This window comes from Ischnura elegans, chromosome 4 (assembly GCF_921293095.1).
Source record: "Ischnura elegans chromosome 4, ioIscEleg1.1, whole genome shotgun sequence".
Lineage (NCBI taxonomy): Eukaryota > Metazoa > Arthropoda > Insecta > Odonata > Coenagrionidae > Ischnura > Ischnura elegans.
The window spans coordinates 5,216,508-5,229,090 of NC_060249.1; the positions used below are offsets into that span (position 1 = coordinate 5,216,508).

At 40.1% G+C, this 12,583-nt stretch overlaps 1 protein-coding gene across 1 annotated transcript in view; it reads right to left on the reverse strand.

Annotated features, from left to right (window-relative positions):
• The window catches only part of LOC124157013 (tetratricopeptide repeat protein 7B), a 168,509-nt gene that overhangs the window by 50,953 nt on the left and 104,973 nt on the right, over positions 1-12,583 (reverse strand). The window contains exons 13-15 of the mRNA XM_046531478.1: positions 10,255-10,337; positions 10,133-10,188; positions 9,752-9,882 (exon numbers count right to left, since the gene is read on the reverse strand). Coding sequence (XP_046387434.1) covers positions 9,752-9,882; positions 10,133-10,188; positions 10,255-10,337 — 270 coding nt within the window. The remainder of the gene's footprint in view (positions 1-9,751; positions 9,883-10,132; positions 10,189-10,254; positions 10,338-12,583) is intronic.

Sequence of the window (12,583 nt, forward strand, 5' to 3'; positions counted from 1 at the left end):
TTCTGCTCAATAGAAGTCACTTCACTTTTCAGAAAAAAGGGTATTCATCCATGGAGACCACTTGGACTTGATTGAATGGCATACATTTACATAAATAAATTAACCAGTCATTCAGCCCAAGTGCCCCAGTGGGCATGAAGGTTAGTTTGCCAACGCAAACATCCCGCCACCTATCAGAGGAAAAATGAGTGGGCAAAATTGCAGAGCCACATGCGACAACAGGGACAGAAGAGAACTAGGCACAACATACATTTGGATGACCCAAAAAAACCTTCTATTGGGAAATTGCAAGTGAGGATAAATATTTTGGCATTGCTCTTCATTATCCACAGGAATAACCATCCTGATCATACAACATTTGACCCAGCTGGGCTTGAAAATTTGGGCTTGTAATATTAAAAGTTGCCCATTTAAGCACTTTTTTTTGCTGGACCTTACATTTTCCGTGCACTCATTGAGATAAGGATTGGAACTCTTTCTACTTATTCTTATTTTCTACACTAGATTTACAATCTCTCAAAAATAATTTTCTCCTTTTAATGTTTGTGCTTGACCAGAATTACAATGGGTGAGGTCCGTTGAACGCTACCAATGCTTCAGAGCGCCAGCGATGAGCTCCCAAGCGGTCCATTATTCGCTACGGAGCACTACAGGTTAAGGTGTGACATCACAGCAAGCGTCACATACCCATTTTCCACCTCGCTCCAGACGCGCCCGTGAAAACTAGGGTCAGCGGAGGAGCGAGTCATTTTTTTGCGGAGAATAGAAAGGAGTGCACTGAGGCAATGGAGAGATTACTCACGTTGCAGTTGTTGGACGCTGAATCGGGACGCCTTTTTTCTATAAAGGTGACTACGAAGTAATGGAGTAGGCTGAATGAACTCAAAATGAACTCAAATGTCTCTGGAAGCAGCCTTTACATTCAAAAGGCAACAAAAAATTATTAAAAGGGGCATGTAGTATAAGAAAGGATTGTAATTGTAGCATAAGGATATATCGACACATCAACTCCTGCCATACATTAAAATCTGAAGAAAAATAGGATACACATGGAATGGATTAATGTTGTATAGTGGTCGTTTGCCATAATAAATTAATATGTTTCAAGTGAGAAAACGGAAGAGTACCCACTTTTTCCTTTACTTGGGTAATGAGTTTCACTTAGAAGGGATAGGCGAGGGCAGGTGTGAGAAATATAGTCCAAAGTTTCTTGTTTTACTTTGTGGAACCTCGATAAATAAAATTCATTTAAATGATACTCAAACATACCGTATAAGCGCGAGTAAGAGGTGCACCTTTTTTCCCAGAAATTGCAGCCGAAAATGAGGGTGCGCCTCGTACACAAACTTCTTATCTTCCCCCTCTCCTTCACCGGTCGCAAGTCTAAGGGGAACTGAGTGGCCTTGGTTTTCAGTGTGAGTCAGTCATCTGAAACCCTAGGTCAAAAACAAGCGGCAGGCAGGGGAGTTTCTCTCTTAGTGACGTATTTTTAAAATGCCCCTCTTTGCTTTTCTTGTATGCATCGCGCCGTCACGTCAGTACCCCAGAGGTGAACATGGAAGGTCGCGCAGGGTTTTTCGCTCCGGAGGGCACGCTAAATTTACTGCCACGAGTGGGCATCCCGCGGCATTTATACTGCATATAGTAATCGCTTATCAAACGTAGAGAAACGCGTAGTTTTGAAGGACATACCTGGTTAATAGTCAATATCTGTCTTGCCGAGTAATTTCCATTACGCTGAGGACCTGATTTTCCAAAAATCATCTTCAGACGCTAATATGAGGATTATTGCAACTGAAAATTATATTGGTATCAAAACCTGCGCTTTAAAAAATTCGAACGAGTGTGTTCATTGTTGGACTAAATTGTGAATGGAAGAAATCAGAAATGCTTCTAAGTGAAGAGAGAGAGAGTCCAGGGGAAGGGGTGCGATCCCTCCATCTTCGAAGCAAGCAACGAAATACTGAGGGGAAGGAGCGCGCTCGCTCCCCTCCGTATTTCAAGCTACGAGGCTATGAGCGAAGGAGCACGGGAAGAAAATGTCTGATCTTGCATGTGACGTCGTTGCCTTCAAAGTGAAGGGGCGAAGGCGCAGCAATGTGATATACGCAGTTTGCGTTGCCTAAAGTTTCCAGTCCGTCTCGTCTTGTTTGAATTATTATTAATATTATGATACCCTTCTTTCTTCTGAAATCGTCCTGTTTGGACTATGTTGAATATTAGTAGCCTTGTTCTAACTATAAATCTTAGTGTCAAACGATTAGGGCTTAAAAAACTTAAATTCTGTCAGATATGCGTCGTGTTAGATCTCTTTATTTTTTTGTACCTCGTGCGTGTCATACAATTATTGAAAGCTATCGAGATATTTTCGGGCTCAGTAGATGACTCACCTAGCATTTGGCCTCCATAAACTGGGAGATCGATCAAGGTCAATTGGTGAGACGGGGTAGGGATGAAACACGTTTCCATTGTTCCCCTGTAACTTGATGTTTTCCTATTTTCCTGTGGGGTCTCGGAAAGGAAAAAAACGGCAGAGGCATTGGCTGATGGAGGGCCGAATGTGGCTCCATTAAATCTACGACGTGGTTATTTCCTTCGGCACTGAGATTGCTCCGATTGTTGTCCAATCTCTCGGGAATGTTCATGCTATGTGCCTGTCGTGTATTGCCTTGAAATTTTCCACGGCTGCAATTCTATTGCAATACTCCTGCGAGAGCATTTAAAACAAAATTGTTCGTGAATAGGACTAGCATCGTAGAGCAACGGCGTATGCGAAGAGAGGATCGGAACTCTTTCTACTCTATTTCTCTTATGCTACTATTACCGCCGCAGTTATCAAAATTTCCTCTTTCAATTATTATTGAAAGAGGAAAATTCGATAACAGTACGCCTGGAATTTCGACAGTTATTGAATATACGCATGCAACACCGCACAAGGAATAAAAAAATGCCACAAAATTTTTTTCTTCATAGCTTCGATGCTCAAAATACGGGTGCGCCTCTTAAACGTGTGCGCCTCTTACACACGCTTATACGGTATTTATTAATATTCAATGACCATAATCCCCAATTTGCAATTAAAACCATCTCTTTGATTTCATAATCCTAGTTTGCCCGCCCTCGTTCAGTTCCACCATTTGACTTCACTCCGACAAGTCCGAAAAGAAATTCTCGTAGTGAATGTAGCGCCTATGGACCGGTGCTCCGGAGCACTTCCATCTGTAGCATCTGGTAGCGAAAGTAGCATTCATTGGACCGCACCCAAGATCATACATTAACAGAATTTTTGATGAAATGAGCCACAATTTTCAAATGCAATTAGAGTCAAATATGGTGTAACCAAGTAGGTTTTTCCTGTGATTAGTTAGCCAATAAAATTAAACCAAAAAATTCATCCTCACTTGCAACACTGCAAAAGCTTTTTTTTGGGTCACACATTACAAAAAATACAATTCCCGACAACAAAAACACACGTGCATTGCGTACTCTAATGAGTATATGTCACAAGTAAGAGGAATGGAAGGGGAGAGACACACAGGGGCACTACACATGAAATATGTGTAGGCACTCTTGATGGCATGCTGCACCAATGCTATTCTACACGTCAAGAGGGAGATGAGGGAAGCAGCTGATGCCACTGCTACTCACTATGAGTATGACGCGAGAGAGACAGAGAGAGAGACAGGACATTAAGGGGGGTTCTGCGCCCCCCTTCCCCTGCGCTGCGCCCACGCCTCACATGTCAGAGAGGAGCGGGTGAGAGAGAGAGAGAGAAAGAAAGAGAGATCATTAGTTTGTGCACGCAACAAATACGCACAAATTTCCCCCAACACCACCAACTAAGTTGTCCCAAAGAAACCAAAAGTTAGAAAGGTAAGAGGGATTTCGATTGCTAAGCAATTATGTGAAAAAACATCCCTTTCAAACAATCTCAGCTCAATTGGACAGCATTCAACCCTGCCCCACAAAATATTGAAAGTCCAGAAATTTCCATTTTATGGATTTCTTACATGTTACCCACACATCCCAGAGGGTCCAGGTGGACTTAAAATTAGAAACCTCAGAGAGGAAACTGACTTTTACTTATTGATATGTCTTTCTACTTGCACAAAAGCACTGGGAATAGCAAAAAAAGGAACAAACTTCAACATTTTTTTCACTTTTGTCACATGGGCATATCCATCAAAAATTATGCAGGCCCCTCTTGAAAGCACACACAAGCACACACCCATAGTCACAGTCACTCATACACCAAAAAGAAAGCGTATGCCATTGATGTATGTATAAAAGTGCTGCAAGAATTAAATACTCCTATCTTTCCCAGTTACATTTCATGAAGCAGCAGCCATTTCAAAAAATACACCAAAAATGGCAGTAATGGCAAGTGAGGGGGTTTGGACTTCAATATGGTTAGAATGATGAAATTTTCTGTGCAGGGAGAGAGGTGATTTATTCTTGTTTTCACCACATAGAAAGAAATTAATTTTAAAATAGTATAATATCAGCTTCACAGTAGTTTAAATCAAGAATGTGAAAAGTAATGTAAACCACATGGCATGGTTTTCTTTATGATCTTCCCTCCAGCCCCATCTTTAAAACATTGAAGATCCTCCCATTGCCATGTGTTCATTTGTTATCGCTGCTAATATTTATGCATAAAAATTTGGACATGTTTGAAATTAACTCCAGTTTTCATAATTATGAAACCAGAAATAGGCAAAGCCTTACACTATAATACAGTGAGGACAAATAGAACTAAATTAGGTCGAAAAGAAATGGGACTCTGAACATACAATAAACTCCCACACCATTTAAAAAATCAATGTGAGTCATTGGTATCTATTAAAAGGAAGTTTAAGGCATTCCTGCTTGAAAAGAATTATTTTTCTGTTACGGAATACCTGACTCCACAATCTAGTGCTTCATTTTCATGTTTTAAAAATTATTATATGTGAAAATACATACTTGTACATAACATTTCAACTATATGTTTCTAATCTACTAAATTTTATGAATCTCCTTCTCCCTTTTTTTTGATATGTCTTATATCTTCTTGTTGATCCTTGGACAAATAAAAATTATTATTATTAATATTATGATACCCTTCTTTCTTCTGAAATTGTGCTGTTTGGACTATGTCGAATATTATTAGCCTTGTTTTAACTATAAATCTTTGTGTCAATCAATTAGAGCTTAAAACCTTAAATGCTGTCAGATATACGTCGTGTTAGGTCTCATTCTTTTTAGAACCTCGTGCATGTCACACAATTGCTGAAAGATATCGAGATATCTTCGAGCTCAGTAGGTGACTCACCAAGCATTTGGCCTCCAGAAACTAAGAGAATTGAACCTGAGATCGATCAAGGTCAGTTGATGAGATGGGGTAGGGATGAAACACGTTTCCATTGTTCCCCTGTAACTTGATATTTTCCCGTGGGGACTCAGAAAGGGAAAAAAAAGGCAGAGGCATTGGCTGATGGAGGGCCGAGTGTGGTTCCGTTAAATCTACGACGTTGTTATTACCCTATGCTGCTGAGATTGCCCCGATTGTTGTCCAAGCTCTTGGGATGGTTCATGCTATGTGCCTGTCGTGTTTTGCCTTAAAACTTTCTACGGCTGCAATTCTATAGCAATATTCTTGTGAGAACTTTTAAACAAAATTATTCGTGAGTAGGACAAGCATTGTAGAGCAATGGTGTATGCAAAGAGAGGATCGGAACTCTTTCTACTCCCTCTTATGCTGCTATTACCGCCGCAGTTATCAAAATTTCCTCTGTGAATTAGAATTGAAAGAGGAAATTTCAATAACTGTCGAAATTTCCGGCATACGTCTGCAACACCACACGATAGGATTAAAAAATGCCGCAAAACTTTTTTTCTCTATGCTCAAAATAGAGGGTGTGCTTCTTACACACGCTTACATGGTATTATTATCTGAATTAATGGCAAATTCGAATGAACAACCACAAGAAGTGAATGAATATAATTTCACTAAAGATGCAAATTAGCAGGAAAGCTCTTTAAAAAAACTTAACATTGTCTCCATTATTTTAGTTGCCAAGTAAAAGTTTAAAGTAACATGTTGTTAAAGAATGCATGATCAACCAAAATGTCAAATTATATTAGGCAACCACTAGTTCTTCCTCCAGATTTTAATTTCAAAAAATTTTTATTTCAACATCTTTCTCCTATCTATTCTTTTTTTGGCAGAAATATTGCCTGCAGTGCTGAACAGGCATTAAATTATAACAATATTGGTCGATGTTGATTTTGAAGGGCTGCGCAAAATATGCTTGGAGCACAGTTTACATGCTGCATAGATGATTAAGAAGTATAGCAGCAGAATCAATAGTGACATTCCCCCAACTTCCTGTGATATCATCCGTTAATTTGTTGTAACTTGTGTGTCGGTTCAAAATATATTCTATATTCCGTGATGCAGCTTAAATTGTTGCTTTAATTGACAATTTATTCTGATGCTTCACTGTTACAGATTTTATAACCTCAACAATAAACTGCTTAACACGCTGATACAGAGATACCGTGGATAAACTGGGCGGCCGTGAGTTAACACAACACTTGTAATGCAGTGTTGCATTCTGTAGGATAACCACAATTTTTGATGCCTTGCATAAGTTTATTCAACTTACGAACAAGCTCTCGGAATGCATCTAGCTCGTTTGTCAAATAATTACTGTATATATGTGTACATAATGCAATCATAAGACCACCAAGATGAAACAATTTTCCGCCCGCCGGCGTTGCAGAGAGCTGCCTCGTCTGATAGCCGCCTGAATTTCACGTGAATGGCGGCTGGGAAGAAGTCCTATTGTCTGAAATCGGCCTCAATGTAGCATTGAGTACACTTCAAGCCAGAGACGTCGCATCGCTGGGCTGGATTGAAATGGGCACCGCGCCGCCATCGGTGCGAATCGACTCATTTGACATAGAGACCTATGGTAAGTTGAAAGAGCAGAGCCATGCTGTGGACGGCGGCAGTCAAAAAGTCAGCTCGTTTGAAAGTGGCCGTGGCTCTGAAAGTGTTATAATTTCGGAGAGAACAACAAACTGACGAATCCTTAAATGCACGTGTTAGCGAGCAACTCTCAAAAGAAAAAAACGTGGACGCAATGCAATCAGGAAGTAATATACAGTGCAACCTCGATAAAACGAGACCCCACGGTGCTCAAATAAACACTCGCTATAGCGAATTGTTGCTTTACCGGAACCAAATAATAGCCAATATACCTATTGCGTACAGTTATACAGGAACAGGAGTGGTGCGGCGACTGAGAAATTTCCATCCGATGAACGTAAGCATAAATTCAGAAGAGAGCCGATGTTCTTTTACATCACTAAATTTCCTTATTTAAACAACAACTAACTATTTAAACAATTTATAAGCGCCGTACTGAACTAAAATTATGCAAAGCATTGCTTTGTCAATCATTATGCCAATGCACAACCGGCGAAGCCATTTTTCTATGTACTCAATCAGTGCATTTACGTGATCATTCTATTATTTTGGTATTTTCCACTGTAAATTCAAACAAAAACTGATAAAACTGTATCGCAGTAATTTAATGTCTCAAATTCTTCCATTGGTGCATGTATATTATTCCTGTACCTTAACCGGCAGTTAAGGGAAACAATGTATGTATTGCATTTGTTTCTGTAGACGAAAACGGTAGAAGGCTAGGGCTGTAGAACGACCCTTCCTCGGAAGACTTTTTCCATCATCAAATGTAATACCTTCATTATCTACAGTAAAAAGTTTGCTAAGCATGATAAATGAAGTGATTAAAATTGCCGTTGTTTAAAAAAAGTTCCTTTTTGAGTGTTACGCTCGCGACGTCATTGAAAAAATACAATGAGTGTACCACAGCACTGCAATAAAAACGATTTTAATTAAAATAGGTAATATAAGAAAAGATATTAAGGTGATATTATTTCATGAAAAAATATCACAGATATTGTACTGATGTCACTTAAGTAAAACAAAAGCAATCTCCAAGAAACTGCGACGAATATAACTCACATGGGTAATATTTGCGACAAAGAAACTGAAAGGCGTATACATCTGATGGACCCTATAGCCAAAAAAAGTTAAGAGTATGAATTTATTGATTTAACATTCTCAATAATGACTGAGAAACATGAAAAAGGAATGCAGAATGTTTTAAATTAAATAAACAAAAAGCGCAGCGTCAGCTCTTCACATATGCCACCTGTGGCGGCGCCAAATGCATACGACATGGCACCAAATGCGAGTCAGTTGTTCTGTGAGTTCTTCCAGTGGCCACCAGGGGATGCTCGGCCGCCTGGGTGATGGAAGAGAGCACCAGTACGACTCCGACCACTGACGCGAAGAGTTCAACCTTGTGAATAGTACATTGTCATCCCGACTATTACTTGTAACCGCAACAGATAATAAATGCGTCCATCCGGACAATTCACACTGAGTATCATTGTATCGTACATCCTACACCATTGCTATGGCTCACTACCTACCTCTAGAAGCATCATTGCAAGAAATACCTTGTACTGCAAGGGTTTTGTCGGGGAGTAGGTTGTAAAAGATTTCCATTTCGTCTATGTTATATCACGAGGGGAATGCTTCTTAAGATACTTAGGATTGGAGTCCTTTCTTCCAAGACTTCGGGTTTACACCACAGGCATCACCAGCAATTATGACGTGAGATAACGCTTTGGTGCTTTGAATTAGTATGACCAACCATCCAAACTCTTGAGGTTTCGATTCGCAATCTATCCCTGAAATACTCAGCTTTAGGCTTAGGCATAGCTCTTTCTCAGAAGTTCCCGCAAATTGAAATGGGCAAAACCACCCGAACAAAGAACCTTCTAACTCTTCATGCCTTTGGAACTTTTTTTTAATTGTTAAGTGCAAATAAGAAGACAAATTAATTACACCACTCTCCTATTCTATCATTTTTATTTTCTTGCTTAGACGTGTTTGGTGTTTTTTGGCCATGGTGTATGCCATCAAATGCTTTCTATTCCCGCAACTCACGGATGTGCGGGTATGCTGACGACTGCTTTCTGCTGCCCTAGGAACAAAAGAAGATTGAGCATTTGCAAATGTTAATGCCAAAGTATTTTCACCAAAATGAACTACTTATTTATCGAACGACAGTTCACCACATGAATTTGAGACTGAGCACTGCATGTTAACTTCATTTCTAACAGATCGCTAGAAATTACAGAGATTAGGGACTCTTGGTGAAGGTTTTCCGGCAATGGAAACTCTCGCTATGGCGAGTGCTAACACCAAAAGGGTCTCGTAAAAACAATTAACTTATTATAGGGTCAATTGACGGTGCCTTGGCTATCTCTTGTAATGGCGGGGGTCTCGCAATAGCCCGTACTCGCTTTAATGAGGTTCCACTCTATGCGTTTTTAAATCTTTTTTTCACCTTCTGGCTTTCAATATGATGCCAACCGTTTTGGCATTGGGCACCAAATTCAAATCCTTGCCACCGCACCGAGCCGGTTCCAAAGAATCAACTTTATGTGATTGGTTCTCGATACCAGTTCCATAGCCAAGAACCGGCAATACCGAGAACCGGGAACCAGAACCGACCCATCTCTGATTGAAATGATTGAGGGGGATAGAATGCTCTTCCACGGGAATCCTACCTCCACAGACGTCAACAAGAGTAATTACAATTTGGCAGTTTTCAGCCATTGCCTCTTGGATGCATCACAAAGAAACAAATGCCACAGGATGTACCTCAAACTGCGAGGGCCCTGTAGTGGGCCCCATTCCCATCTGCCCCCCTGGCTGCGAGCTGAAAGATGACGCCACCTCGGAGAGTGCCTGCTCCACACGAGATGCTGCCAATGAGTGAGCATGTAGCGAACCTGTGGATCACAAAAGTCAAAAATTAAAGTTCCCCGCTTGTCCTATTGAAGTGCTATAAGAATGACTGAGTTAAATTTCTGTCATTGCATTGACACACAAGAATTCTGGCTCACATGGAAAAAAAGATGAATTGTCAAGGAATGCAACTTTGGCATCACTTCATTTGATGACATTTTTTTTCCACCTACAGTAAAGACAGTGCAATGTGGAAAGTGCCACAAACAACATAACAGAAGTGAGAGCACTTACTGGAGTCCTTGTCGGAGATGTCGGCGGTCGTTGAGTAGAGCTGGAAGACAGAGCGGCTTGGCGTGTCACTGCTCCTCTGCTCGGAGCAGTTGCGCCCCCCTGGCCCCTCATCATCCCCCTGCCCCCCCCCACTGCCCTCATCCCCATCATCCTTGTAGAGTGTGCGCCACAACAGCAACATCTCCTTGGCTGTCATTATTGCTACCTGCCAAACACACCAACGCATAAAACTTATGTCAAACTGCATTTTTAAAATTCACTGAGAAAATCACATTTTCCATTGAGAAATACTTCTCATATCAAGAGATAAATTGCGAATTGCTAAAAAATTTTTGCTAGAGTCAAAAATTTCTTAGAATGATCTTCTAAATTACGATAAACTGAGAACATACAGAAAATGAGAACCATGCACCAGAAATGGAGGTAAACAAATAAATTTCCCCTATCAGACCTGAGATACCTACAGTTCCTTTCAAGGCTTGATAATACATCAGGAACCTTCCCCTCTCAACATAGCATATTAATTTTGAGAAACATACATTGTTTGCACACAAATACTAAAACTCTATGGCAAACAACTTTGTTGATTGTAGTACAGTGGACATATCAGGTCCTGTACTGCACTCATCTACCTTTGTAACAACTTATTTACAATATTGTAATTTGTAACAAATGATGGTGGATGTAATGGCTTACATTTAAATAGGCTTGAATCTAATATCCTTAGCATAGACATAGAACATGTGTTTGATAAAATAAGGGAAAAGAGTGAAGGTTTAGTGGATTAAAATAATGTGAAAGAAATTAGAAACAATAATTGGAGATTTTAATAAAAAACTAACAGTAAGCTGATATAAATCACAACTTTTAGATCTTACAGCATCCTTTAGAATGAAACCACCCAGCCAAGTTCCAACTAGGATCACTGCCAAGTCTCAATCCCTTATCAATATGTCTTCACTCCAATTTCCTTATCGTGTAACCATTGAAAAACAATAGATTGGATTATCAGATCACAATGCACAATTCTTAGGTTTTCATAATCCAGATTTCCCTGGCATACCATCTATTGAAAGAAAGAGGACCTTTCATGAAACAGACATTGTGCATTTCATAATTAAGACAATGAACAACATAAAATGGGAAAAAATCACAGAAGTTTTGAATGTCGATGAAATATTTAATGAATTTATAGACATCTTCTCCTGCCATTTTAATTGATAATTCCCAATTACGTGCCATAAAAAAATAATAATGGGAAACCCAAATGGATTACTCCAGAGCTAATAAATCAGGGGGTAAAACAGTGAAATGATTACATGGACTGAAAAAATCCACAAAAACAACATCCTCAATTGACAAATATATATCAGATCTGAGACAATACAAGAGAAAAATCAGGGCAGCCAAAAGATTGTAAAACGATAACTTAATATCTAACTTGCAGAGTATCACAAAAACATCTCGGCATTCTGTGTTCTGCAATGTAGCTTAAATTGTTACTGAAATTGACAACTTATTTGCATGCTTCACTGTCATAGTTGCTATAACCTAAACAATAAACTGCTTGACATGCTGGTACAGCAACAACGTGGATAAACTGGGTGGCCGCGAGTTAACGCAAAATTGTAATGCAGTGTTGCATTCTGCAGGGTAACCACACCTTTCGATGCCTAGCATAGGTTTATCAACTCACGAACAAAGACTTAAGACTTTGTTCGTAAGTTAATAAACCTATGCTGGTTTATAAAGTTCCAATTGGAATGCATCCTGCTCGTATGTGGAAGAATTACTGTATATGTACATGATTCAATCGTAAGACAACTTTCAGAGGAAATGATTTTCTGCTGGCCGCCATTCACGGCACGGCACACGGCATTGCAGAGAGTCGTCTCCGGTCATCTCGTCTGAAAGCCACCTGAATTTCATGTGAATGGCTACCGACGAAAAGGCGTTTCGTCTGAAAGCGGACTCAATAGAACATTGTCTGTATTTCACGCCGTAGATGGCACATCGCTGGGCCAAATGGGTGCCGTGCTGTCAACGGCGCGATTCGGCAAGACCGATGGTTAGTTGAAAGAATGGTGGCGTGCAGTGAACGGCAACAGGCAAAAAGTCTGAAAGCAGCCTAAGTGGCCGCGGCTATGGAAATGTTACAATGTTGTCAAGAGAGACAAACTGACGAACCCTTAAATGCGTGAGTTAGCAAGCAACTCCAAAAAAAAAAAAAAAAAAAAAAAAATTGGAAGCCATGCAATTGGTAAGTAATATATGCATTCTTTAATCCCTTTTCACACTTTGGCCTTAAATACGCTGCAGACCATTTCAGCTTTGGGTGCCAAATTCAAATTCTCGTGACCGTTCCGAGCCGGTTCCAAAGCACCGACTTTATGCGACCAGTTCTCAATACCGGTTCCACAGCCATGAACCGGCGGTATCAAGAACCGGGTA